At 38.0% G+C, this 26,415-nt stretch overlaps 1 protein-coding gene and 1 pseudogene across 2 annotated transcripts in view; one reads left to right on the forward strand and one right to left on the reverse strand.

Annotated features, from left to right (window-relative positions):
• Window positions 1-26,415, reverse strand: part of APAF1 (apoptotic peptidase activating factor 1) — an 86,717-nt gene that overhangs the window by 24,307 nt on the left and 35,995 nt on the right. Inside the window, exons 12-20 of the mRNA XM_080810432.1 lie at window positions 25,715-25,828; window positions 25,070-25,254; window positions 22,958-23,084; window positions 21,871-21,996; window positions 18,983-19,114; window positions 15,563-15,688; window positions 6,246-6,407; window positions 2,624-2,752; window positions 37-162 (exon numbers count right to left, since the gene is read on the reverse strand). Coding sequence (XP_080666558.1) covers window positions 37-162; window positions 2,624-2,752; window positions 6,246-6,407; window positions 15,563-15,688; window positions 18,983-19,114; window positions 21,871-21,996; window positions 22,958-23,084; window positions 25,070-25,254; window positions 25,715-25,828 — 1,227 coding nt within the window. The remainder of the gene's footprint in view (window positions 1-36; window positions 163-2,623; window positions 2,753-6,245; window positions 6,408-15,562; window positions 15,689-18,982; window positions 19,115-21,870; window positions 21,997-22,957; window positions 23,085-25,069; window positions 25,255-25,714; window positions 25,829-26,415) is intronic.
• LOC308347989 (small ribosomal subunit protein eS7-like) lies at window positions 2,776-5,034 on the forward strand (annotated as a pseudogene). The gene is made up of 2 exons: window positions 2,776-2,781; window positions 4,424-5,034. The product of its transcript is annotated as a small ribosomal subunit protein eS7-like (transcript).

Consider the following 26,415-nt stretch of genomic DNA (forward strand, 5'->3'; position numbering starts at 1 on the left):
ACAAATGTCTAAAATGAAAATCTCAGTATTTCTCACCCTGATTGTCTGGTCATCAGAAGATGTCAAAAATGATGATCCATCAGGAGAAAACATCACACAATGAACCCAACTTAAATGTCCTCTGCAATCAGCCACTTTTAAACACGAGTCCATATTCCACAACTACAGAATAAACATAGCATATAGGAAATAACATTCATAAGCATTTCGAACATTTCAAGAATATTGAAAAAAAGCAAAAGTAAACCAGTAATTTCACTTCTATGAATACAGGCAAAAAACAAGCTAGCAAAAACACAGAATGACTTGTACAAAAGATTATTCACTGCATCTTATTTTTAATGCAAAAAAACTGCAAACAACCCAACTGACCATCAATACGGAACTGACTGAATGAACTACGTAATGGAATATTTTATAACTGTAAAAACACCCAGATGATGACTTGTCACTGGGATATATTATTTACAGAAAATAAGCAAAGAACATATATATTTCTACAGAAGAGTATATATAGGGGCATCTGGGTGGCTCAGCCGGTTAAGCATCTACCTTGGTCTCAGGAATGATCCCATGGTCCTGGGATCGAGTCCCGCATCAGGCTCCCTGCGCACCAGAGAGCTTGCTTCTCCCTCTGCCTACCGCTCCCCCTCCTTGTGCTGTCTCTTGCCTCTCTCTCTCTCTCTCTCTGAAAAATAAATAAAACCTTAAAAAATAAAAATAAATTTTAAAAAAAGCTCTGATTTGGAATCATGCAAACATTTTTTTTAATCAAAAAAATAGACTGTTTTCCACTGTCATCTAATCCTCATTTCAACTAATGGCAAAACCTTACAATAAATGAATATGCTAATTGTACATGTGCACATTTCTGTTATTCATGCTTATTATGAATTGTCAATGTCTGCCACCCTGGCTGCATTTTGTCCTGAGTTCTGCTGTAAATTACTCAAATATATTCCAGCCTAATGAAGTACCATATGTGCCTGAGTTCCTCTCATTACACTCTGAATGACAGACCTACTTTATGATTTCAGAACAAGCATGAACAAAATAAGTACTTCATCACATGCCCAGTGGTTTTCAATCAGTGAGTTCTGTGGTTATAAATTAATTGTATGAAATTTTCTTTGCCTTATCACTAGAGTCCAAGCTCCTGTGGACATACAGAGCTAAAGGCCAGAAAGGAAAGTGGTTCCTTAACTAAAAAATCTCCCTTGAAAATTCTTCCCTTTTTCCTTATTGTTCTTCTCCATCATTTCTCAGAGCCCCCAAAACCAGGCTCCTATTTTAAGAAAAGACAATGTTTCCTGGAGCTTTCTAATAGTAGAGGGTAGGGATTTTAGAAGTGACAGAAAAGGCTGCAAGAAGAATTGCTCCTCCACTCTTCCTTAAAATCCTGACAAAAACCCAGAAAGAGGAAATTTCCAACCACATCTACCTTGAGGATCTACAAGTAAGGTACAAGATCTACATTTGAATCTTTCAAGTCAAGGACTCCACAGAAGAAAACACTGCCCACAGCACCCTATTTCTTCCCACCATTTCAAACAGGGCTGGAGCTTATTCACACTCACTGCCCGTGCTTCCAATGGGTAGATTCTTGGCAGGGAAGTTCGTGTTAGTTGCACTGTACTTGCTTCTGTACTTGGAATTAATTAGAGATTACAGAGCACACCCACTCACTCTCATCTTTTCTGTATCTCCATGCTGATGAACTACAGCTCAGAAATTCTCCCCCAACAGCTTTACAGTGAGGAACAAGGTTGTCAAACTCACTAAAAATTGCTGAAATAAGCACAGAGCACTAAGGAAGTACTTGCAGTAGTCAAGCTTCCTTTGAGAAGAGCCTGTGAACCAACTGGATTTCTCGATTTTCTTGATAAAGGCCCATACCCACCTTCTTGCACTGTCATCACAAGGAACTTCAAATTACCTGATGGTAAGACCCATGCAAGGAATAAGTAGTAATAGAGCTGGGAAAAACGAATCCATCTTTGGGGGAAAAAATCAAGAATTCACTGCTTTTTGAAAAAAATATAGCCTTTCACTGGGTGAAATTCTTCCAGGACCAGTTAGATATAGACTCTGAATACAAAAATCTATCACTTAAGTACAAAATTATAAATACGAACAGGCAATTTATAAGTCATTTTACTCATTAGTGCTCACCAATGAACATTCTAGGTTAACCAATTCAAAACTGAACTTTTGTCTTATTCTTCTCAATGATCTAAGAAATCTGAACTGGACTCATCTTTCATCCTTTTTTTTTAGAAGATCCTTTCTTTCATATTGTTTAATAGATGCCATGTTTCTGCCTAGGAAACCCATGTTCGTTCTTCTGTTTCCAAAGACCTTGGCACATGCTAGCCATTCAAGAAACGCTTGGTGAATGATACTGTCACTCCCTGTAGTATTACCAAATAAAATCTTCAATCACTGCTAAAGTAATAAAACTGGCTATACAGTTTAATATCCTAAAACTACAGGTCATTATGCTGTGAAGAAAGTGCTCTACTATTTCTCAACCATCCTCAGTAGTCAATGGTTTAAGTAGCCCATTCTTTGGCCTCCTTGTACCTCTGGAGACCCAACTTCACAGAGTAAGTGAACTACTCACCTCCACACAGCACTGGGACAAAGCCACTACTGCCAAATGATTTTGTGGGGAGAAGTCACAATACTGGATGGTGCTGTGATGGCCTGTATGGATTTCTGCCAATAAGCCACTGGTATGAATGTCAAAAAGCTGTCAACATAAAATAGGTATCTATGAAAGTAAAATACTTTTAAAAAATAAGCTATATTCAAAAAGAATCTAAATTTTTAAGTCCTGAAAAAACACAATTACTAAAAACTGGCACACCTATTGACAGTCATAAATAAGATATAAATCAATACACACATACTTTTAAAATACTGCTCATCTTGAAACATGTTTCCTATAAAGAAAAAATTATCACGGATGATCTCTCAAGCTGGTCTGGGGAGAAATAAAACCTTTGTGAATAAATGAATGGACTAGCCAAATTAACATAAGAGCAGCTCTCCTGAATGCTTGTTTATGCAAAAGAGAAAAATGGATATTCATAAATGAAGATGATCAAAATAATATAGAGCAGAGGCTTGCTACAATGAAATTAGCTCAACTATTTCTATTTCTCTTCAGAGCTATCAAATTACTCCATTATGATCATTTTCCCATTTTTGAACCAAAAAAGCTATTTTTGAATAATGCAAGCTTCATTTCAACTTTTGAAAGATTTTTAAGTGTTGAATATATTCTTCTGAAGTTTCTGCCAAATGATAAAAACATTTATACCAATATATAGTATTGTGATTTAAGACCAAGGCATTGTCCAGAGGAAAAAAAACAAAACCTTCCAGTGGGAGCCATGAATATGTTTTGTGAATGCACAGCCTTTCAAACATGCACAGATGGTAAGCAGCACAGCATCAGGAGCCAAGAACAAAAGACACGAAACCATACTTAAAATGCTTCCCAGGACAGGTCATTCTTAAAAATTAATGGTGGGGGGCACCTGGGAGGCTCAGTCACCAAGCATCTGCCTTCAGCTCAGGTCATGATCCCAGGGTCCTGAGACAGAGTCCCACAAGCTCCTTGATCAGCAGGAAGTCTGCTTCTCCCTCTGCCTGGTCTGCATGCTATTCCCCCTACTTATGCTCTCTCTCTGACAAATAAATCTTGGGGAAAAAAGTTACCTTTTAAAAAAAAAAGTTAAAATGGCAAATTTAAGATATATTTTACAACAAACAAATTTTAAGGGTGCCTGGATGGCTCAGTCGTTAAGCATCTGCCTTTGGCTCAGGTCATGATCCCAGGGTCTCTGGGATGGAGCCCTGTGTTGGGCTCCCTGCTCAGTGGGAAATCTGCTTCTCCCTCTCCCACTCCCCTAGCTTGTGTTCCCTCTCTCGCTGTAACTCTGTCAAAATAAATAAAATCTTTAAAAAAAAATTTTAATCTTCATATCTTATAAATGCAGTGATTCCTTTTCTGTTCCTACAAATTTTAACAAACTTAAGACAAAAGGAGATATTTTTAATTTTGTGCTTTATAAAGGTATAAACTCGAAGCACCCAAGATCGAAGGGTCACAACAATTAGATCGATAACAATATAAATGGCTCCTCGGTGAGTTTTATATAACTATATGGCATAATTTGATCTTTAAAATTGTACTATTGGGTGGCCCAATAGATTAAGCAGATGACTTGATCTCAGTTTGGGTCGTGATCTCAGGGTCGTGAGTTCAAGCCACCCATTGGGCACCACACTCCACGCTAGACATGGAGCCTACTTGAAAAAAAATTATATATATACACACACATACACACACCCACACACACACACAGTCTCGGGGGATTTGAGGAGCTCTCAAGAGACTTAGGCCTCTTCCTAGGTCTGTGTTCTCACTGAGGAAAAGGCAAAGTTCAGTTCAAGTGCAAAGACAGTGAAGCCAATGGCAAAAAGCCGGATGAGTTTGAGTCTGACATCTCCCAGGCTCACCTGGAGGTGGAGATGAACTCAGACCTCAAAGCCCAGCTATGGGAGCTGAATATAATAGCAACCAGGGAAATTGAAGTAGGTGGTGGTCAGAGAGCTATTATCATCTTTGTTCCCATTTCTTAACTAAAATTTTTCCAGGAAATCCAAGTCTGGCTAGTTCATGAACTGGAGAAAAAGCTGAGTGGGAAGCTCATTGTCTTTACTCCTCAGAGGAGAATTCTACCTAAGCCAACTCGAAAAAGCCATACAAAAAATAAGTAAAAGTACCCCAGGAGCCACTTTGACAGTCATTGCATGACACAATCCTGGTGGACTCGGTTTTCCCAAGCAAAATTGTGGGCAAGAGAATCCATGTGAAACTGGATGGCAGCTGGCCCATAAAGCTTCATTTGAAGGGTAAAGCACAGCAGAACAACGTGCAGCATAGGATGAAACTTCTCTGGTGTCCATAAGAAGCTCACGGGCAAGGAGGCTAACTTTGAGTTCCCAGAGCTTCAGTGGTAAACAAAAATGATTAAATAAAACATTCACAGTAAAAAAAATAAATAAAATAAATAAAAGTGTACTATTTGGGGTCTGGAGAATAGGAAGAGGTTGATAAAAGGATACGAACTTTCAGTTAGAAGATGAATGAGGTCTGAGGATCTAACGTATAACATGGTGACTATAGTTGATAATACTGTATTGTATAAGTGAAATTAAGAAAGTAGAAATTAAATGTCCTCACCAAAAAAAAAAAAAGGAGGTAAGCATGTGAGGTGACAGATGTGTTATTTAATTCCATGTGGGGGGAAGCCTTTCATAAAGCATACAAATATTAATTCATCATGTTGTATACTTTAAATATCCTACAATTTTATTTGTCAACTGTACCTCAATAAAGGTGAAAATAAAACTGTAATATCTCTTATTCAAGTCTTTTAAAATTACTATTTGAATGGAATGTCACTGAGTCATAAATCAGAATACCTACTTTTCCAAATCCATGGTATAACATGGGACAAATTATTTGGCTGCTCTGAACCTCAGCTGCCTCATTATCAGCAGAGGGCTACTGCAATCTGCTGTGTCCCTTGGATAGTTATATTAAAAGAAATAATATGTGAGAGCACTCCGAATATTACAAATGTAAGCTATTATTAGATTTTTTAAAAAGGAGAGCATTTTCTTGTCATTCACTATTTTTACATTTTGTCCTCATTTATATCACAGAACTCTTACAATATTCTTCAGTTACTGACAAATATTTCTATCACAGTCAGCAAATCCTAATGAATTTCAGGGGTAAGAAAACACTTTGAAAATCACCTAAACCAATGTATTCAAAATTGTAAACAAACAAAAAAAAGTGATGCGGAAAATATTCCATGTTTTCAATAAATTTGAGAAACAATGGACTAGCCAACATAAATTATTTCTGTATTACAGAATTCCTGGAGGCCTTAAGTATGTTGGTATACACTGAGAACTCTAAAGGGGGAAAGCAACACATAACATTTCCCAAACCAATGTGACCATGGAGACCTTTCCTCACAAAGCCTATTGACCACCTCCTGGAACACAGTTCTGAGAATTTATGAAGTTAGGGAGCCAACCCCAAATCATACAGCTACACTTTGATTATATCAATAAACAGTGTACAATGCAAAAATCAGTTGACATTTTCATTTTCTTTAAATCAGGCTAAATTGGCTTATTAAAATACTGATACTTACAAAGATTTTATTTTTTGCTGCCACCATTATCCTAGCACCATCAGCAGACCATGAACAACATTTCACTATCACTTCCATATCCTCTTGAGGCTCCTCTGAATTTAGGAAGAACTGCTTCACATCAATGCTTTTCCTCTCGTTTGCTGATTTCACATCCCAAAGCTTCAGATTGCAAAAATTTAAAAAAAGTTTAAATTCGTTTTAATCTCAAATCACACCTCTAGAATTTCACCTGGATTAAATGCAAATATTCGCTTTTTCTAATGAACTGTTTTCACTTATGCATGACTTTAAAAATTAAGTACTCTGGCTTCATTCAGCGCCTTCCTAAGAAGAAACAAACAAACAAAACTAGAACCACTGCCTGAAACGCAAAATGCAGAATGTAAAATTAAATAAAATGTTAAAAACTCCTTGCATGGTGTGGAGGAGGCTAAAGATTAGGTGTTGACAGGAAGGATGAGACTAGAAGAAAGGTGAGAGGAGGCTCACAACTTGCCACTGCTGCCCTCTGCTGAGCCAGGCGTGAAGCGCCCATCTACTGCTTGCACAGCCTGGACGCCACACAGGGCCCAGTCTAAACCGAGTTACAAACATAGCAGAACATCCAGGGATCTAAGGAAGCCTCTGAAAATAGAAAACAAAGAATATGCTGAGAGGAAGCAAGACACCTTGTGTGTTTGGTGGTGCCAGACAAAGCTCTAAAACAACTGGATCCTGAGGAATGGGATACAAAAGACTCTAAACCGCCCCTACTAGCAGAGCAGCCTGAATAGCACAAAAGAAAAAGGCCTTCAAGAAGGCCCATCTTCACTCCCCTAGGCCTTGGGCAGCATCCCAGCTTCGTAGAGTGATAACGGCTGCCGTGCCCAGACCAACAAGGACGGAGAGGGGAAAAAAAAAAAAAAAGAGGGGGAAAAAAGCCATTTCTTAGGCTTTAACTCAGCTTCCAAAGTACAGCTCCAAAGTAAAACCAGGTTTGTCTGACCAACCACATTTCTAAATTTCTTTCAAGTTTAAAGATGCATTAAATACACTAAGGAATATAGCCAATACCAAAATCTTTCCCCTTGCAACAAAACTGGATGGAGCAAGAGACATCAGATACTAAAATAGCCCTTCTTGATACCTAAAGAGAGAAAAAAAACCAAACCCTACATATGTCAGAAGTTTCAGTCACATCAACTAGGATATATGAGAAATCAAACTGTTTCCCTCTTAATATAAAAAAGAAACCACTGCCTAGATTTAAGGAAGAAAAAAAAAAAAAACCTAACACAACCCAATTTCATTAAATCTACCTAAACTACAATGTGCATCTGGACCTGACTTTAGCTCCTATCCAATGAGTGACGAAAGTCCACATATCAAGGGACTAAGTAAATACCAGCATTTGATTTTGAGTAAGGCACTATACTGTATCAAGGCCCACGTGCACCCTGGCCCTTGTATGTTTAAATGGTGATTTTTATTTATTTTTTTTAAGATTTTATTTATTTATTTGACAGAGAGAGAGATTACAAGTAGGCAGAGAGGCAGGCAGAGAGAGAGAGAAGCAGGTTCCCCGCTGAGCAGAGAGCCCAATGCGGGACTCTATCCCAGGACCCCAAGATCACGACCCGAGCTAAAGGCAGAGGCTTTAACCCACTGAGCCACCCGGGTGCCCTAAATGGCAATTTTTAAATAAAACTCACATTTTGAAATGGTTTGTCAACAGGGCCTGAAAAACACATGCTGATCAACATGATACCCTGCAAAATGCTTAGATTACAGAGCCATTTGGGGCAGGAAATAATTTTACAGTTCTTCATCCTCTCAGAAGGCAAAAGCTTTAGAAGACTTTGACCTTGAAATGCTGTTATCCAATATCGTTTTGCAGGACCTCTGCTTACTACCTGTCACTGTAACAGCATGAACCAGCTAACGATGCTGGCTTAATAGCATGGTGGGAAAGCTGCCACAAACACAGCAGTTCTCACCAAGAGTGCAGTAATGTCTCTCCCCTGCTGCTAGTTCTCTGTGCTCTACAACCACTTTTTGATACTCACACATGAAGTCAAAGTCCTGTCCCTGAAGAGTTTTAATATTGTTTTTTTTGTTTTGAGTTTGGAGAAGTCTTAATTTGATTTGAAAGAACACAGCAAAGTTCTATCATCTTGAACACAATAATGACTATGCTAGTCGCTTTGAGATTATATAAATAAATTAGGTACAGATAGCTCTCTCAAAGAGTTTAAAGGTCAATAAAGGAGGTAAGACAAGCCCATAAGTGACTCTAATGTAAGGTACATCAAATGTATCATTTGAAAGGAAAAGATATAGCACAGTGGGACTGTTAGATCCAAGCTGTGGACTTGAGAGAATAGTATTTGCAGAAGTGGACACCCTGAAGGTCAGTTGACTGCAGACCAACTTAGGATAGACAGAATTTCAACCCTAGAAAGCCAAAAGGAACACTCTATGGCCTAGATTCTAGGTTAAATGGTCAGCATAAGCTAAAGTACAAAAGGGGAAAGCAAAGACAATGAAAAAGGAGAACAGGCTACAGTTTGGGTGCAGTGTCAGGTGCCTGGACACATCCTGGACATGGCCCTCACCTGTTCTCAGAGCACCCTTTTACCATTTCCATACCTTATCTATTCCCTTACCTCTCTCTCCAACTGGATTCTGAACAACTTCAGGCCAGGAATTAATTGTTTGGTGTTTTGTTTTGTTTTAGTATTTAAAACCCAAATGCTTGTGTCTGGCACATAATAAGTATTCAATAATAATCAAGAAATACATTTTAAGTGTAAAGAGAGATTCTTCTCATGTTTCAAGCACAGGTGAATAGAAACAATTGTGTTACTGAAGGAAATAGGGTTCAGGTCCAAGATACAGACAGAACACACAAATTCATCTTTACACCCTCCCAAAATCCATGTAAAAGCAATAGTAAAGAGAATTTTTCCCTTTAGTAGTAGTTCTTTAGGCATAGTTCACAAGGCAAAGGAGAATGGAGGAAGAGATAACAACAAAACTGTAAAGTCTAAAAAAAGCAGAAAGACAAGCAATAAGGGGACTCCTAAAAACTGCATCCTGATTCCACCATGGGGAAACCTAAGAAGCAGCCCAATTCATACCATAAAATTCCTAAAAGGCTAAGGAAGTGTTGTACCAGATACCCTCTGTTAAGGGTGGAGAATCACTATAAATCCCTTGAAATCCTCTTCCCAACTATGCAATTCAGGTTGCTATATTCCTACTCTAGCTGAAGAGTAGAGGGTTTTTCTACACCAGGCGCAGTTGAGAGCAGGGTCACCATTCTAAAAATGGGGAAATTAAGAGAAAGTCTAAATCCCAAATGTTGAGATCTCTACCTAAACATCTTCTTGCCAACCAGACTTGTACCCTACAGGTAGGAATTTTTTCTCTGAATATCCAACAAAATCAAGACAAAAGATCTAAGGAGTCTGACATTAGGAGTTTAACATCAAAAATGGCAGGGATAACCCTACAGAGAAACTCACAATTAGCAAGCTCACAATTCCCTATCAGCTTTTTGGTGCTGCACTCTTAAATATGAGCAGGATACATATCTAATACATATACAGATCTTCCTCAACTTACCATTGGATTACATCCCAGTAAACCCATCATAAGTTGCAAATGCATTTAATAACATAACCTACTGAACATCATAGCTCAGCCTTGCCTACCTTAAATGTGCACAGAACACTTATATTAGCCCACAGCTTGGCAAGATCTAACAAAGCCTATTTTATAATAGCGTTGAATATCTCATGTAATTTGTTAAATACTGTACAAAAAGCGAAAAACGGAATGGTACTACAGATACAGGACAGGCTGCATGTGTATTGGTTGTTCAACCTCTTGTTTGCATGGTTGACTGGGAGCTATAGCTCGCTGCCACGGCCCAGCATCACAAGGGAGAGTCACACTGTATTTCAATATCCAGGGGAAAGATTAAAATTCAAAATTTGAAGTACAGTTTCTACTGAATGTGCATCACTTTTGCATCAACACAAAGTTGAAAAAGCCTAAGTCAAACCGTCATAAGTCAGAAACCATCTGTAGGTATATCCAAGATCAGATAGCTAAGCTAGATCTCCTAAAATGCAGACAGAAACCAAAACCAACAGAGGAAACAGCAACTATACATGAATACAAATTTTTTAAAACAAACTATTTTTTTAAAAGATTTTACTTACTTATTTGAGAGAGACTGACAGCAAAAGAGGGAACACAAGAAAGGGGAGTGGTAGTGGGAGAAGCAGGCCTCCCGCGGAGCAGGGAGCCCATTGCGGGGCTTGATCCCAGGACCCCGGGATCATGACCTGAGCCAAAGGCATACGCTTAATGATTGAGCCACCCAGGCACCCCTAAAACAAACTATTAACACTCACAAAAAGATAAAAGATACTGCATCCATGAAACAAAAGTAGGAAAAAATGAAAAAAAAAATGATCGTAAGAATGTGTACTTAAAAACATGACAACAGGGGGCGCCTGGGTGGCTCAGTGGGTTAAAGCCTCTGCCTTCAGCTCAAGTCATGATCCCAGAGTCCTGGGATCAGGGAGCCTGCTTGCCCTTCTCTCTCTGCCTGCCTTTCTGCCTACTTGCGATTTCTGTCTGCTAAATAAATAAATAAAACCTTAAAAAAAAAATGACAACAGAAATTAAAAATCCAACAGAAGGATTAGAAAGTAAAGCTAGAAAATAAGGCTAAAGAAATCTTCCAGAAAGGAGGGCAAAAAGAGAAGGAGAGAAAAAACTAAGGTAGAGGAAGAAAAAAAGAGTAGAGAAGAATAAATCAAAAAATTAAAGGAAGCCTACAGAACTGAAGTATTTGAATTTTCAAATTGAAAGAAGCCACCAAGGGGCACCTGGGTGGCTCAGTCAGTTCAATGTTTCACTCTTGGTTTGGGCTCAGGTCATGATCTTGCAGTTGTGGGATCGATCCCCAAGTTGGGCTCTGTGCTCAATGCAGAGTCGGCTTCAGATTCTCTCTCCCTCTCACTCACTCTGCCTCAAATAAATAAATAAAATCTTTAAGAAAGAAAAAAAGAAAAAGAGAGGGAAAGAGAGAAAGAAGGAAAGAAGGCAGGCAGGCATACAAGCAAGCAAGCAGACACCAAGTGCCAACCACAATAAATGAACACAAACCCACACCAAGGCATATTATCACAAAATTTTTAAAAAGAAAAAATACTGGGGATAAGAAGAAGATCTTAAAAGTTTCTGACAAAAAACAGATCACATATGAGTCAGAATGGCTTCAAACTTTTCAAGAGGAACTTTAGAAGACAGGCGACAAGGGCACAATGTCCCCAAAATTCCTAGGAAAAGTTATTTACAACCCAGAAATCTATATACAGTCAGAAATACCAATTAAATATGAAGTTAGACATATAAGGTCTCAAAAATTTACCTCCCAAAGAGTCTTTCTTAGGAAGCTAGAGGAGATTCTCCATGAATGGGAGAAAAAAAACAAGAAAGAAGACAAAAAATCTAAGTAACAGAGTTTTAAGTCAAGAGAAAAGCAAAAGAATCACCAGGATAATAAAGGAAGCTCTCCAACTGGACAATGGAAGTAGTTTCATCAATCAGAATAGAACAACAGAACGCCCCAAGAAAGTTATTTCCAAGAAAAGAAAACTTATCAAACATCTGATAAGTGTAAATAACTTAAGAAGCAATTTAGACAAGGATAGTTTAAAGATGAATTAGTGATGAGCACTTTAAAAAAAATAAGTATAATGTGTTAAAAAACAAAATTACAGTGTTAATGTACAACACATTTAATCCCAAGGAAAACAAGCAGCTAGTAGGAGAAAGGAAAAAAATTCGTACTACATGACTCAACTGTGACCAGTTACAATGATGTAAATCCTGGACACTGATCTAATCAAAATCATAAAACATACAGGAACCATAAAGGGGGTCAAGTTTGGGAAGAAAATACAGCTCAGTGTGGAGCACTATAAGTCTGGGGCACAGTATATTATCTAAGTGACAACAACTAGCAGGTGGTTAGAGATACAGGACCCAATCACACAAGAGAAATGAGGGCTGGAAGTAACACAGCTGGAAGTCACTCACAGAAGAGATGAACTTCACAGAAGAGATGAGAGTTCAAGCCATGGGACCGATGAACTGGGATGAGAGAAAGGTAACGAAGCTGGTATTTAAGTGAGGTATTTAAGAGGCACTTGAGGAACAGCTATTTTTATATTATGTATATATTACAGCTATTATTTTATATATAAAAAGATTAAGAAGGGGTTAGAGAGAAAAAAGGAACAGCGATTTTTATATAATATATATATATTAACAGCTGTTATTTTATATATAAAAAGATTAAGAAGGGGTTAGAGAGAAAAAAGGAAAAAGTAGAAAACACTGATGTCAGGTGAGAGTTTCAGAAAGGAAATATAGGTGGCTGATGGGGGAAGAAGTGCTGAATACTGGTACTACAACAAAAAGAATAAATCTTGGCTAAAGAAAAATTTAAGATTTCACACTAATCCAAAGAGCATCAACTTTTACAACAAAAACAATGGAGACTGAAAATGAAACTAGATTTTACATGCTTCAAAGGAATACAAGAAAGATACTAGGCTTAACAAGTTTGAAATATGGAGTGAATAGTCAGGAAATGGAGGCTAGTACAGGTAGCTTATGATCTAACAATAAAGGGGAAAATAGAATGACTATTTTGGAGGAAAACATAATCCATGGAGAATCAAAATCAAAGGTTTTTTTCACTTTTTGGTTTCGGAAAGGTCCAAGAACATGTGTTGGCTGAGGGAAAGGAACCCAAAGAGAAGAAAAGCTAAAGATACAGAAAGAAAGAAAAAACAATTAGTGAAGCAAAGCATGCAGGGGAGAAGGAAAAAAGGAACAGTAGGCCTAAGTAGAGAACTTTCTGGGAACTGATATAAGAAAAAAGAAAGGGAGCTGGGATTTTTATGGCCATTTTTGAGGAGATTTAAGGAGAATTCTTTTTTTTTTTTATATTTTATTTATTTGAGAGACATAGGGAGAGAGAGATTGTGAGAATGAGTGGGAGAAGGGGCAGAGGGAGAAGCAGACTCCCCGTGGAGCAGGGAGCCCAACACAGGACTGGATCCCAGAACCCCGGGATCATGACCTGACCCGAACTCAGAGGCCTAACCCACTGAGTCACCCAGGCCCCCTGAAAGAGAACTCTTAATGGGTGGTGCCAACCCTCTGAATAGGTAGGTATGAAGTAAGGTAATCTCCAGAGAGTGAAAGGGAAGCAGTGACAAGACTGGGGGCTTAAGAACAACAGCAAAAGTCTGGAATTGGAACAATGATGAATACAGCAACAAATCAACTAGTAATGACAGAGCATAACTTGGCAGCAAAGAAGGCCAGTTGAGCGGCACACCTTAAATTTATGAAACGGGTAGTCTGGTTTCACATATGTCTTCCACGTTAAGCAACTTAATAATGATGGAATAATGCTAAGAAAAATGGAATCTTCCCAGAACTTGGAATTAGCAACAGTGATAAGATGGAAAAACCTGACGTGAGATATAAAATGTCTTCTTCTGAAGTCATTCACTTACTAGAAAACAAGAAATAATAGGCTTATATAACTGAAAGATTCTCTCAGAAAAGAGTTGTCTTAACCCGTCCAAGGATATTCTGAAAAGCCTCTTCTGATATAGATTGTCCTAAAGGAAGGGACAGGTATTTAGTATTTGCAGATAACATGTCATAGAAGTCAGAATCTATTTACCTGAATATTCTACCTAAGAATGCTCCCAACATCTACTAACAGCTAGAAAATTCCTTAAGGTAGAATTCTACCCAGAAAGGGTTCCTCGATGCCCTGAAGTAATTTATACAAAACCGAGTTATCTTCAGTGAGCAAAAAGAGATCAAAGATTCGACCAGAGGATCTGCACCAACAGATTTCACCTTCCTGTAACTGAGGAGTTACCAATGACATTAACAAATCTCTTCTCTAGTGATTCTAACAAACAAAATAGTGCCCAGGAGAGTTCAAGTATTTCCCTGGAAAAAATATATGTCAAGAAATTTTATTGAGTGCATGTTTTGAGTATAATTCTATAGTATGAATTTGAGAGTACAAAAAGCTATGATGTCTCTGCAGATCATAAATCTATATTCAATCTCATCAAAGAAAAGAAGATACATGAAAATGAATGAACTGAACAGCACAACACATTTACAAGTGGAAACCAGAAGACATATATATATACATATATAGATAGAAGGATGGATGTACTCAGAACCAAACAGACGGATGTGATAAGAGAACACTTTCTGAAGAAGGCTTTGCATAAAGGCTTGAGGGGCATTAAAAAATATGGGCAAGCGAATTGGAGGCCAAAATCCTAATAAAGACTAATGAAATATATATATAGGAACAGTAGCTCACATAAGCTACCAAATTATCTCGCCCAGAACAATTAGTGTTACGGGGACTAGAAGGAACAAACCGGACAGGAACAGAGGTAGCAGAATGATGGAAGGTAAAGAGCCTTACAGCAGCGCCTGATGAGCCTGGGTTTAATCACAATTTATAATGTAGCACTTTTGTGCCCCAGCTAAAAGTGGCAAGATGAAAACAGAGGTAGAAAGTTATTCTAGCAGTTCTGTACCAAGATTAGGAGAGATGGGGAACACATCTTAGAAAGCTGCTATCAAACATAAGGAGATGACAGCATGAACCACAGTAATACTATAGAATGGGAGGGGGAAAGGCAGACTGAAAGACGAGGTCAAAGATAGATTAGAATTAAGACCAAAGAAAGAAAGGAAAATCAATGTAGAGGAGACTAGAATGATGGTAGAGACAGGAATAATAAAGAAAGTGGGATTAGGATCTTAGAGAATTTAAAGAATTTAGTTATCTTAGACTATAAATTTCAAGAGGCTGAATATACTTTTTTCTCTAGTTTTGACTTTTTCCTGCACAGGACTTCTTGAGAACAGGAAAATATAAAATAAATGGCAGAATAAAGAATAAATAAAAGTAGGGCCTTTACAAATTTGACCCCACAGATGTCAAAATTTTATGAAGTTATAAAGACATGCTTAAAAATTAAGAATTCAAAATATATTTACTTTAAAGCATAAGGCAGTAAACCATTTGTAAACAATCATTATAACAAGCAATTACGGTTATATTAAACGTGCTCCTGGAAGTTGGGGGGGAAAAAGTTCTTCCTGTAGAAATGAGAAAAAGAGAAACCTATTTCTATAACCAAATCATAAAACCACAAAACTACAACCAATTTTAATAAAAAACAAAAGCATACCTTTAATGTTCCATCAGCTGAACAACTAGCCAAAAGCTTATCATCTGGTGAAAATCTGCAGTGATTGACTGAATTTGTGTGGCCAAACATGGTATTTCGGCATTCTTTTTGATTCAAATCCCAGAGCTATTTGATAAAGATAAAAAGATAACTAAAAAACTAGTACTGAATAAGGTAAAGCTAGAAATCTCATAACATTCACCCTTCCTTCCCATTTAAGCTTTTTCAGTAACAGAAAAATGTTTAATTCATAGTAATGCAAAGGTGTCAAACACAAAGGTGAACTTGTGATTACCAAGTAATGGGGCAGCCCTTAGATCAGCACCTAAATCTACTAAGGGACCAAAAGCTTACCTAGGCTTTTAGTCTGAGAACTAAGTAACTAAATAATTACTGCTTATTTTAACAAAGTAGTTGGATTATTATTTTATTCAGCTCTCTAATAAGTCATATGTAAAATAAAATGCTCCCAAATTTTTTTTAGATGCTAGGTTACCCAAATGGTCTTTTTAAGATTTTCCAATGCAAATCTTGAGTCTACTTACTAGGCTAAAATCCATTAATGCTCTAAAAAATGACTTGAAAAATACAAAGATAACAAAGATAGATATAAATACATTTGACAGGAAATAGAAGAGGCTTGAAGAGCAAGTTAACTAAAACTAAATAAACTTAAAAAAAAAAGAACAATGGGGGAAAGTGAACATGGACCAGAGAGATCACAAAACAATTACTTATTATGTTAGGTGTGATAATGGCATGGTACTAGGTTTAAGACCTCAGATATCCACGCTGAAGTATTTTGGGTGCAATGTCATGATAACTGTGATTTGTTATAACATGCTACAGCCAAAAAAAAAAAAAAGGGGGGGGGGAGGAAGAATAAAATAAGATTGGCAAAATATTAATAATAGTAAAAGCTAGACAATGGATACCACAAGGGTTTATTATTGTACTCTCTCCTTTTGCGTGTGTTTGAAAAGTGAGTAAAATATAAATAAAAAGGGCTATAGTCCTCTCAGGGGATTTATGCTAACTATATTAAACACGGAAGAAGAAATCATCCAACCCCAAAATTAATATTGACAAAAACCCTTTAGAAATGACCAGTGAGATAAGTCCTATTCTTCATATCCATCTCTATCCTAGCCTTCTTTATCCTAGTCCTAGATAAATCTAATTTTTCAGGCAAGTCACATAGGGGTAGCTTCAGATTCACATACTTTCATTGCCTTCTCTCAGTTCAAGAGTCACAAAAAGTCAATTCTAATTGTCCACATGGTAATACAGGTGTGGTATAGCAGATCTTAAAGTAAAACTTGTACTTAATTAAAATTTTTGACTAACCAATAGAACCCATAGATCTCTCTTTGTTCTCACATCCTAGAGCTTTTTGTCTATAATTAAAATGAGGAAAAATAAACTTCTTCACCCTACAAAATATTCAAAAGAAACACCAAGGGGCACCTGGGTGGCTCAGTGGGTTAAGCCTCTGCCTTCGGCTCAGGTCATGATCCCAGGGTCCTGGGATCGAGCCCCACATCAGGCTCTCCACTCAGCAGGGAGCCTGCTTCCTCCTCTTTCTGTCTCTGCCTGTCTCTCTGCCCACTTGTGATCTCTGTCTGTCAAATAAATAAATAAAATCTTTTTTAAAAAAAAGTGCTTACATTTAAAAATAAAAAAGAAACACCAAAAATTAATCATAAATAATATAGAAGCCATAGTTTTTTAGAGGTGGATTTATTCAATAAGGTAAAGCATATCTGAGTAAAAATGAGCTATGATTATAAGACTACATTGGTCTCTTATTTCAATCCAATCCAGTTTTCAAATTGTGCTATGCAGGCCCCTAGGGATTCCAGAAACATGTCTGAAAGGGACCACTAGGGGGAAATAAGAGAGGGAACAAGAGAGTAGAAAAGCAACCTCAGGGGGCCTGGGTGGCTCTGTTGGTTAAGCAACTGCCTTCAGCTCAGGACACGATCCCGGAGTCCTGGGATCGGGTCCCACATCAGGCTCCCAGCTCTACAGGGAGTCTGCTTCTCCCTCTGACCTTCTCACTTCTCATGCTCTCTCTCACTGCCTCTCTGTGAAATGAGTAAATAAAATCTTAAAAACCAAAAGAAAAAGAAAAAGAAAAGCAAGCTCAGGGGCGCCTGGGTGGATTAGTCAGCTAAGTGTCTGACATCTACTCAGGTCACAATCTCAGGGTCCTGGGATAGAACCCCGCATCAGGCTCCTTGCTCAGTGACTGAGTCTGCTTCTCCCTCTCCCTCTTGTCCACCCCACCCCCTGCTCATGTGCACGCAGCCACACATTTCTCTCTTTCCAGTAAATAAAGTCTTTAAAAAACAAAAAATGCAAGACCGCACCCCACTTCAACCAGGGCAATGGGCTTTATCTCTTATACACTGAGCTTCTACGTAAGTTTTCTTTTGATGGGGGAAAAAAAAGTTTCCGCTTCCTGAACGGAATGAAGGGGAAAGCCGGGACAATTTTCAATATTTTCTAAAATTTTTTAAAATGATGTAACAGAGTCTATGAGGTTTTTCAAACTGAAATGGTTTGCCCAACCCTCCCAAAAATATAATGTCCCTTTGCAAAGATAGTGCAACATTAAAAAAGGGCAGAAACCAAAGCAAAAACAATCCAAAGTTAGTGAATCTTTCTGGAACCCCAGAAAATTTAATCTAGCTATCTTTAATATTCCACTTCAGAGAAAAAAAGATAAAATCTTTTATAACTTGTAACTATAAAACATTATCAAACATATATGAAATATTTTTGGTTTTAGTTTTATTTTTTTCCTATCAGCATCTTTGTTCCTTTCTCCTAATAACAGAACTTCTGAATCAAGCCCCACTTACAATTCAAGTAGAGCTCACCTCACCTCATTTGTCCCATTTCACCAAGGCTAAACTTGTAATCTTTGACCAATTCAAGAATTCCATCCTACTGGCCCATGAGGGTTATTTAACAATGAGAATATAAGCCAAACCAGGTCAAATAGTCTTCTTTAAAATTAAATCTATGGGACCCGGGAAAGAGTATGTTTCTCTTCCTCTGTGACTATAAGCTGTAAGACCCATGTAAGCCAGTAACTGAGAACAGCCATATTTCCTGCCACACAGAAAGAACATGCCTGAACCAACAAGAGAGAAACAGAGTCAAAGGTGGAGAGGAGATTAGACTCCAAGACTGTAATTTGAGCATCTGGAATCAGTTATGCCTAAAGCCATGCTCCCTGCAGACTTTTCAGTTACATGAACCATTAATTTCTTTTTCTTTTTGGCTTAAGCTAGTATGAAAGTTCCTATCACTACAACCAAAAGAGCCCTGACTAATAAAAGAGAAAATCGAGAAAAATGTTCTGATGCACCTATCAAATTTGTCTACGTAGTTCTCATTATCCATACTTACTTTAAGGAAGCAGTCACTTGATGCGGTGGCTAAGAGAAGGTATTGACTATTGTTGGCAAAATGGCAGCAGTTCACTTGCTCTGAGTGCTCATCATAGATATGTACTAGTTCCCCCGTCATAGAATTCCAGATCTAAAGAGAAAAGAGAAAATAAAATTTACAACTTCCTCTTAACTTTCAAAGGAAGAACAGAAGAGCAAACAAATGTGAGCTGTTTTGCGGCCGATCTCCCCAGTTGGACATGAGGCTAATGAATACCGCCCTTCTCTAAAATATGTCCGTACTTTTCCAGGATGTTTTTTAAAAAATTACTTGCAAGTCTACACATATGTCTTTCTATAGGATAATTAGAATCCCGTAAAAAATTACATTCTTCTAGGGCAGGACTGCACGTGGTCACTTGAACGACAGTAGATAGAGAAGTACTATACAAGGGATGGAATAATAGACTTCAGATCAGAAGGATTAAGTCCAAGACCTGGCTCTACCATTTATAATTTGTGTGTCCATCATCAGGTCCTTAATTTATCTGCTTCACACTTCCCTCCTCCGTAAAAGGAGGATACTCACACCTGTCCTACACAATTCAAGGTACCAAATGAAATAAAGGACAAGCTAAGTTTGCTGCTGACTTCAACGTATCAATAAAAAGTAAAGGCAGATGGATCAATGAAAAAAATTAAGGCTTTAGATTCTGAGGAAAACCTAGCTTTGAACCCTGGCTCTATTAGTTATCTGTTAATGTGAGCTTGGGCAAATGACTTCATCTCTGAGCCTATTTTCTTATCTGCAAAATGAGATCAATTTACTCTTACTCTGCAAGTTGTAGTGAGAAACTGATAATGTAATATAACGAAGGGTGTAGTATAAAGCCTCACACAGTGTTAAATTCCCAAGCAGAAGTAATCATCATTCTAGTCACTACGTAAGACAATAAAGCAGTGTGCTCTGAAAGAAATAAATTACCTAGTCTTCACTGGGCTCTGAACTTTTTAGAGGTATTAATGTCCCTCCCAAAGCATTTTCTTTCTTTTTTTTTTTTTAATTTTTAATAACCTCTATGCCCATTATGGGGCTCGAACTCATGACACCAGGTGAAGGGCCAAATGCTCTACCACCTGAGCCAGCCAGGCACCACATATTTTTTTGTCTTATCAAAGTACTCACAAGAGGTCCAAAAAGTTTAAGTTCTTTAACAGACATTTGTGCCTCTTGTTTTTTACTTTGAGTACTCAGAAAACAGAAACTCAGTGTTATCTCCTTTTATGCCACATAGCTCTGACTTTGGAAGTATGCAAGACTAGCCAACTCCCAAGTGTGACTCAGTAGTGGCTATGGAGTTAATTAACTGGTTGGTTGTAAAGCCACCTAGAGAGTCTAGTCTATCAAGAAGTAATTTTGGGGGGCTCCTAGGTAGCTCAGTTGGATTAGGAGGCTGCTTTCGACTCAGATCATGATCCCAGGGTCCTGGGATTGAGCCCCGCATCAGGCTCCCTGCTCAGCAGACAGCCTGCTTCTCCCTCTCCCTCTGACTGCCACTCTGCCTACTTGTGCTATCTTTCTGTCAAATAAATAAATAAAATCTTAAAAAAAAAAAAGTAGATTTTTCCAAGGTCCTAATTTGTCTGGACACTCCAAGTGGGTGTAGACCCCAGGAAAACTTCCAGGCCAATTTTCTTGCTCCCAGGTCCAAGCCCCACCCCATCTAGCCAGTTTCAACAGTCTGCCGTTCCTTCCTTCCTTCCTTCCTTCCTCCCTCCCTCTTTCTTTCTACCTCTCTTTCTTTCTCCCTTTCTTCCCCTCTCCCTCTCCTCTTTATTTATCTATCTACCTATTTATTTTCAGTACTCCCACCAAGTCAGGATCCACTTTATTTTTTTTAAAGATTTTATTAATTTGACAGAGAGAGACACAGCAAGAGAGGGAACACAGCAGGGGGGGTGGGAGAGGGAGAAGCAGGCTTCCCGCGGAGCAGGGAGCCCGATGTGGGGCTCGATTCCTGGACCCTGGGATCATGACCTGAGCCAAAAGCAGACACTTAATGACTGAGCCACCCAGGCGCCCCAGGATCCACCTCTTTTTAAAAAGCCTGAAGCAAGGGGCACTTGAGTGGGTCAGTCAGTTGGGCATCTGACTCTTGATTTCAGTTCAGGTTATGATCTCAGGGTCATGAGACTGATGCCCAAGTCAGGCTCCACACTAGGCGTGAAGCCTGCTTGGGATTCTCTCTCTCCCTTCCCCCTCCTTCCCCACTCTCATGTGCATAGGCTCTCTAAAAAATAAAAAATAAATAAAAATTTTTAAAAAAACCTGAAGTGAGGTGCTTGGGGTGCCTGAGTAGCTCAGTTGGTTAGGCATCTGACTCTTGATTTTAGCCCAGGATTGTGAGCTGAACCCAGCATCAGGATCCACACAGTGTGAAGCATGCTTAAGATTCTTTCTCTCCCTCTGCCCCTCCCCCACCCCACCTTCCCCACTCCACCTCAAAAAAAAAATCTGGGTTGCACTTCACAAAGTATGTATTTTACAACAGTAATCCAATCTCAGACAGTAAGTCTGTGCAGCAACACTTCCAATCACAATGCCCTCAAAGATTCTAACTGATATATACCCATAGACTTATGAATAATAAACAGTAGGCAAATTCATTAATTTATAATTGTTTCTCCCAGCTATATGGTAAATATTTCTGGCTGAGAAACCTATGCATTTTTGCTGGTGCTTAAAAACAGACATTATTAATTTGCAGTGGCCAAAACCTCGCATGCCTCAAGTCAGTAGATCAACAGGCAAGAGTCCTTTACCTCTACTTACACTAGTCCCTCTACCACGGAAAAAGAAAATGAATTCTATGGTAATCACAACTCAAGAGAAAAATATTTCCCTACCTTGACTTTTTTATCCACTGAGCAGGTTGCTATAAACCTGTCATCTGTAGAGAATGCACAACAAAGCACTTCATCCTCATGAGCCTTGATTTCTAGCAGTTTCTCTCCTGTTTCAGCTTTGAACACCTGCACAAGCAACAATAAAATCCTTTTACCATAAACTAATGGCCACCATTTGATAAAAATCTTTCTTTAAAAGATCTTAATCCGTATTATTTTGCAGTAGTAATGAACCTTGGCAAAAACCACTCCAAAAAACAGAATATATGTCAGAATTTATATGCCTTAACATAGAGAACTATCTCTTATTAAATGTTTGTAATATCAATAAAAAGAGCCAGCAGAGTACAGCTTCAGTTCTTGAGGTTAGTTTGGCAAAATTCTTTTTTTCTTTTCTCTTCTTTTTTTTTAAGGTTGGCAAATTCTTAATCAAACAGACAGCATCTCCTTCTATCTGTTTTCCTTCTGGGTCTCAAAAGCCAAAATTAATAAAATTAGTAATAAAGCACATATACAAAAATAAGGTTTATAGTCACAATCTTACAAAGACTAAACCTAATCTAAATATCAAAGTTTTAACTAACTGATTCTGTTCCCTTCAAAATTTAAAGAAAAGCACTCATTCATATATTCCAAAAACAAACAAGAACTTAAATTCCTTCAGAGCACTTTAGGAAATAATATAGTCTGATTCCTATTTACAGTCAGAAATCTGTGTCTGAACCTGTGATAAAACAAGTATTTTACTTAATCACTGTTTTTTAATCAGAGCCCTGTTCACTGTGCTAGAGAGTCTTTATGTCTTTTAATAATTTGCATTTCCTCATTACTCTTAGAGGGCACTTGGATGACAGTAACCGATTGCTAGGGTAAAAGGTACTTTTATGTAACTCGGCAACTTTAAAACTATGAAAACACACAACCATATCTTTTAAATTTCCAGAAAAAGCTTTCATAAAATGTTCAGATTTGGATTTCTCTATTTCTAATAGAGAAATTTTCTTCAATTTTAGGATTTAAATATGTTCTAATATGCACAGTATTGGGTACATGCCTCTTTCAATTTTTCTCAAGAGATATGTTTTACCTGTAAGGTTTTATCAACTCCACAAGAAGCTATTCTTTGACCATCCTCAGAAAAGCAAGCATGGTAAACAGCATCTGTATGGGGGCGGACAACTAAGCGGGAAAGATTCTTGATGTTTTTTTTGTTTCTACATACAAGGAAAAAATGAACAGGAACCTAATAAGTAAAAGTAATTTCTTTTTCAGTTATAAAGTAAACTGTCTTTTAACATTGTTGTGTTGCCAAAAATACAAAATTCTTAAAATTAAGTTACCACCGTGTAAATGACAGCACAGATCTCCTGAAGGAAAAAAGTATTACGAAAGTGGCTTTTTTAAGAGAAATGCTACCCTATATAAAGCAACCTGTCAGGTGCTGCAAATGTCACTGAGTTGGGAGAAATCTAACCAATCAAATACATGTTGCTTTCTATTTTTCTTGGATATATTAATGATAACATGTGCAGAGAAAACATTATGTAAGGATACCCTCAAAAAAATCTCCATTGTTTTTAAAGGGAAAGAAGCCAGGGCACCTGGCTGGCTCCATCAGTTAAGCAACCTGACTCTTAATTTCAGCTCAGGTCATGATCTCAGGGTTGTGAGACTGAGCCCAGCATAGGGTTCCCACTGGCCATGGAGCCTGCTTGGGATTCTCTTATATACACATAGACTCATTTAATCTTCTCAGTGCTATGAAAGAGCACTATTACGTGAGAGAAGCTGAATAACTTTCCCTGGTTATATACAACCAATAAAGCAGAGGCGGGAGCTCCTGGGTGGCTCAGTCATTAAGCATCTGCCTTCAGCTCGGGTCACGATCCTAGAGTCCTGGGATCAAGCCCCACATTGGGCTCCCTACTCTGTGGGGAGTCTGCTTCTCCTTCTTCCTCTGCCTGCTTCTGCCCCGCTGTGCTCACTCTCTGTCAAATAAATAAATATTTTTTTTAAAAAGCAGAGCTGGGTTTCAAGCCTAGGCAGCTTAGAGCCAAAGTCTGTTAATTTTAACCTCCAAACTATTCTAAACTACAGAATGTATGGACTAGTAACAGAGAAAAATAGGCCATCACCATGAAGTGAAACAAATGCTATGATATAAAATGAGCAAGTATTCCAGAATACAGACAGATTTATCCTAGCTTCAATGAATTAGGGAAAATCACCTACAGCAACCTATTTGGAGAGAGGGCCCAGGACTAATAAATACTGCAGATATCAACCTACAGTTCAACTCAGATAAGTTATATGTGTGAAAAGACAACCATTCATGTTCATTATTTCTAGCTAAGAGAAACGTGGCATATAGAAGGCGCATGGAAAATAAAGCTAGACAGGCCCAAGAATTAATTTCCATTCAACAAGCTACATGAGCTTAGTCAAATCTCAGCAACTCTGCGCCTCAATTTTCTCATTTGTAAAACAGACCAAATAATATTTGCCTTCTAAGGTTTGAAGGTAAAATGAGTAACGTGCGCATATCTTATATAACAGGCATTAAAAAGATGAGTTAACCCTCTCCTTTTTCTAATTGATAAGGTTAAAGCAAGAGCAAAACTGAACAGTCTCTTTTAGGAGTTAGAACAATGAAAATTCAATGCAAGTTTAATCAGGGCTATGTGAAGGGCAAAGGGCTAATCACTTTATATCTAATACCTCATTTCAATTTTCACAAAAATAATACCTCAAAGTATTGCTATCTCTATCTTATATATGAAAAAAAGAGGAAACCGTAATTTGTTCAAAATCACAAAACTGTCAGGTTTCAGAACTGAGACTCAAATCAGTGTCTGTGGCTTCAAAGTCAATGTTCTTCACTAATAAACTGTGTTATAATAAGTAAACCATTTGGTGTTGTTATTTAGTATGACTAGTCAAAATGCCTATAGGCAAGCATCTATTTCTACGGACTCTTTGGAAATATATATTTCTCCTATACACACTTCTCCAGAACTTTTCAATAACTAAGAATGCTTATTAAAAGTTCCAGCCCTTTCCAAAGTAGTTAAATCTTCCTGGAGTGAACTTATTCACTACCTGAAAAATAATGACATGGTTAGCACTCCACTCCCTTTGGTTTCTTTTTTTTTTTTTTTCCTTTTTTCCCCCCCTTTGGTTTCTTTCCTAACCTACTTACATCCACTCCAGATAAAGCACTCCGTGATCGACCTCCTGCTTGGCCTGCAGCTTAGCTTGCTGATAAACTTCTGAAGTTTCTGGTTCACAGAGACCAAGTTGTACAATATTAGGAAATGGCTGTCGTCCAAGAAGATGTCCATTTAAAGATAAAAATTCCTGGAAATTTTCACAGACTGCACAATCCTATGAACAAACTGAAATCTCTTAGAAATATAACCAGAACCAAGATCTGACATTTTTCTGTTTCTGTGATCTTGTCACTTTAAAGGCTTAAACGAGATATTCTCTATGTGAGCTAAAATTAAATAGCCAACCATTAGATAACAAATATATGGTAACCCTCTCCAAATTTTTAAACATAGTGTAAAAATCTCTTTATCCAAGTGTTACTTTCTTAATACATTCTTGTATTAAAAAAAAAAAAAAAACAACCCAGTTGGACACTACTTTCTCAACTTTCAAACCTCAACCCCATCTACATTCCCAGGAGGCTAGGAAGCAAAATAATTAGAATCATCAAGAGTTAAAGTGAGGAAATTCTCTCTCTTTGTCCCTTTTATCCTGCTCATCCCCACTATTAAACCTAGAATTAAATGACAAAATGAGATGCCCTTTAAGAACTTGTTTTTCCTACTAATTATACCTTTTCATCCAATATATGCCTGTATTCCACAAATTCATGAATCAGATGAGCAGGGCCTACGAGTTCAGTTTTTGCTTTAATCCAATCCAAGGAAAACATTAAAGCGCAAAGCTCCTTTAAAAAAAAAAAGAGGAGGATACGGTTAAAGACATCAAAGAATTTTAACTATACCACCCTTATCCTTTTTTTTTTTTTTTAATAAAGATTTTATTTGGGGCGCCTGGGTGGCTCAGTGGGTTAAGCCTCTGCCTTCAGCTCAGGTCATGATCCCAGGGTCCTGGGATCGAGCCCTGCACAGGGCTGGCTCTCTGCTCAGCAGGGAGCCTACTTCCCCCTCTCTCTCTCTCTCTGCCTGCCTCTCTGCCTACTTGTGATCTCCTTCTCTCTCTGTCAAATAAATAAATAAATCTTAAAAATAAATAAATAAATAAATTTTAAAAATTAAGATTTTATTTATTTATATTAGAGACAGAGTAATCGAGAGAGAAAGATGGCACAAGCCAGGGTGTGGGGGGAGCAGAGGGAGAAGCAGACTCCCAGCTGAGCAAGGAGCCAGACAGGGAGCTTCATCCCAGGACCCTGAGATCACGACCTGAGTCCGAGGCAGAAACTTAACCAACTGAGGTATCCCTACCATCCTTATCCTAACACTACTGAAAGAAACTTAGCAGATAACTAGAATTCAAGGACAAAAAGGAAGC

The sequence above is a fragment of the Martes martes genome (assembly GCF_963455335.1).
Source record: "Martes martes genome assembly, chromosome: 8".
NCBI lineage: Eukaryota > Metazoa > Chordata > Mammalia > Carnivora > Mustelidae > Martes > Martes martes.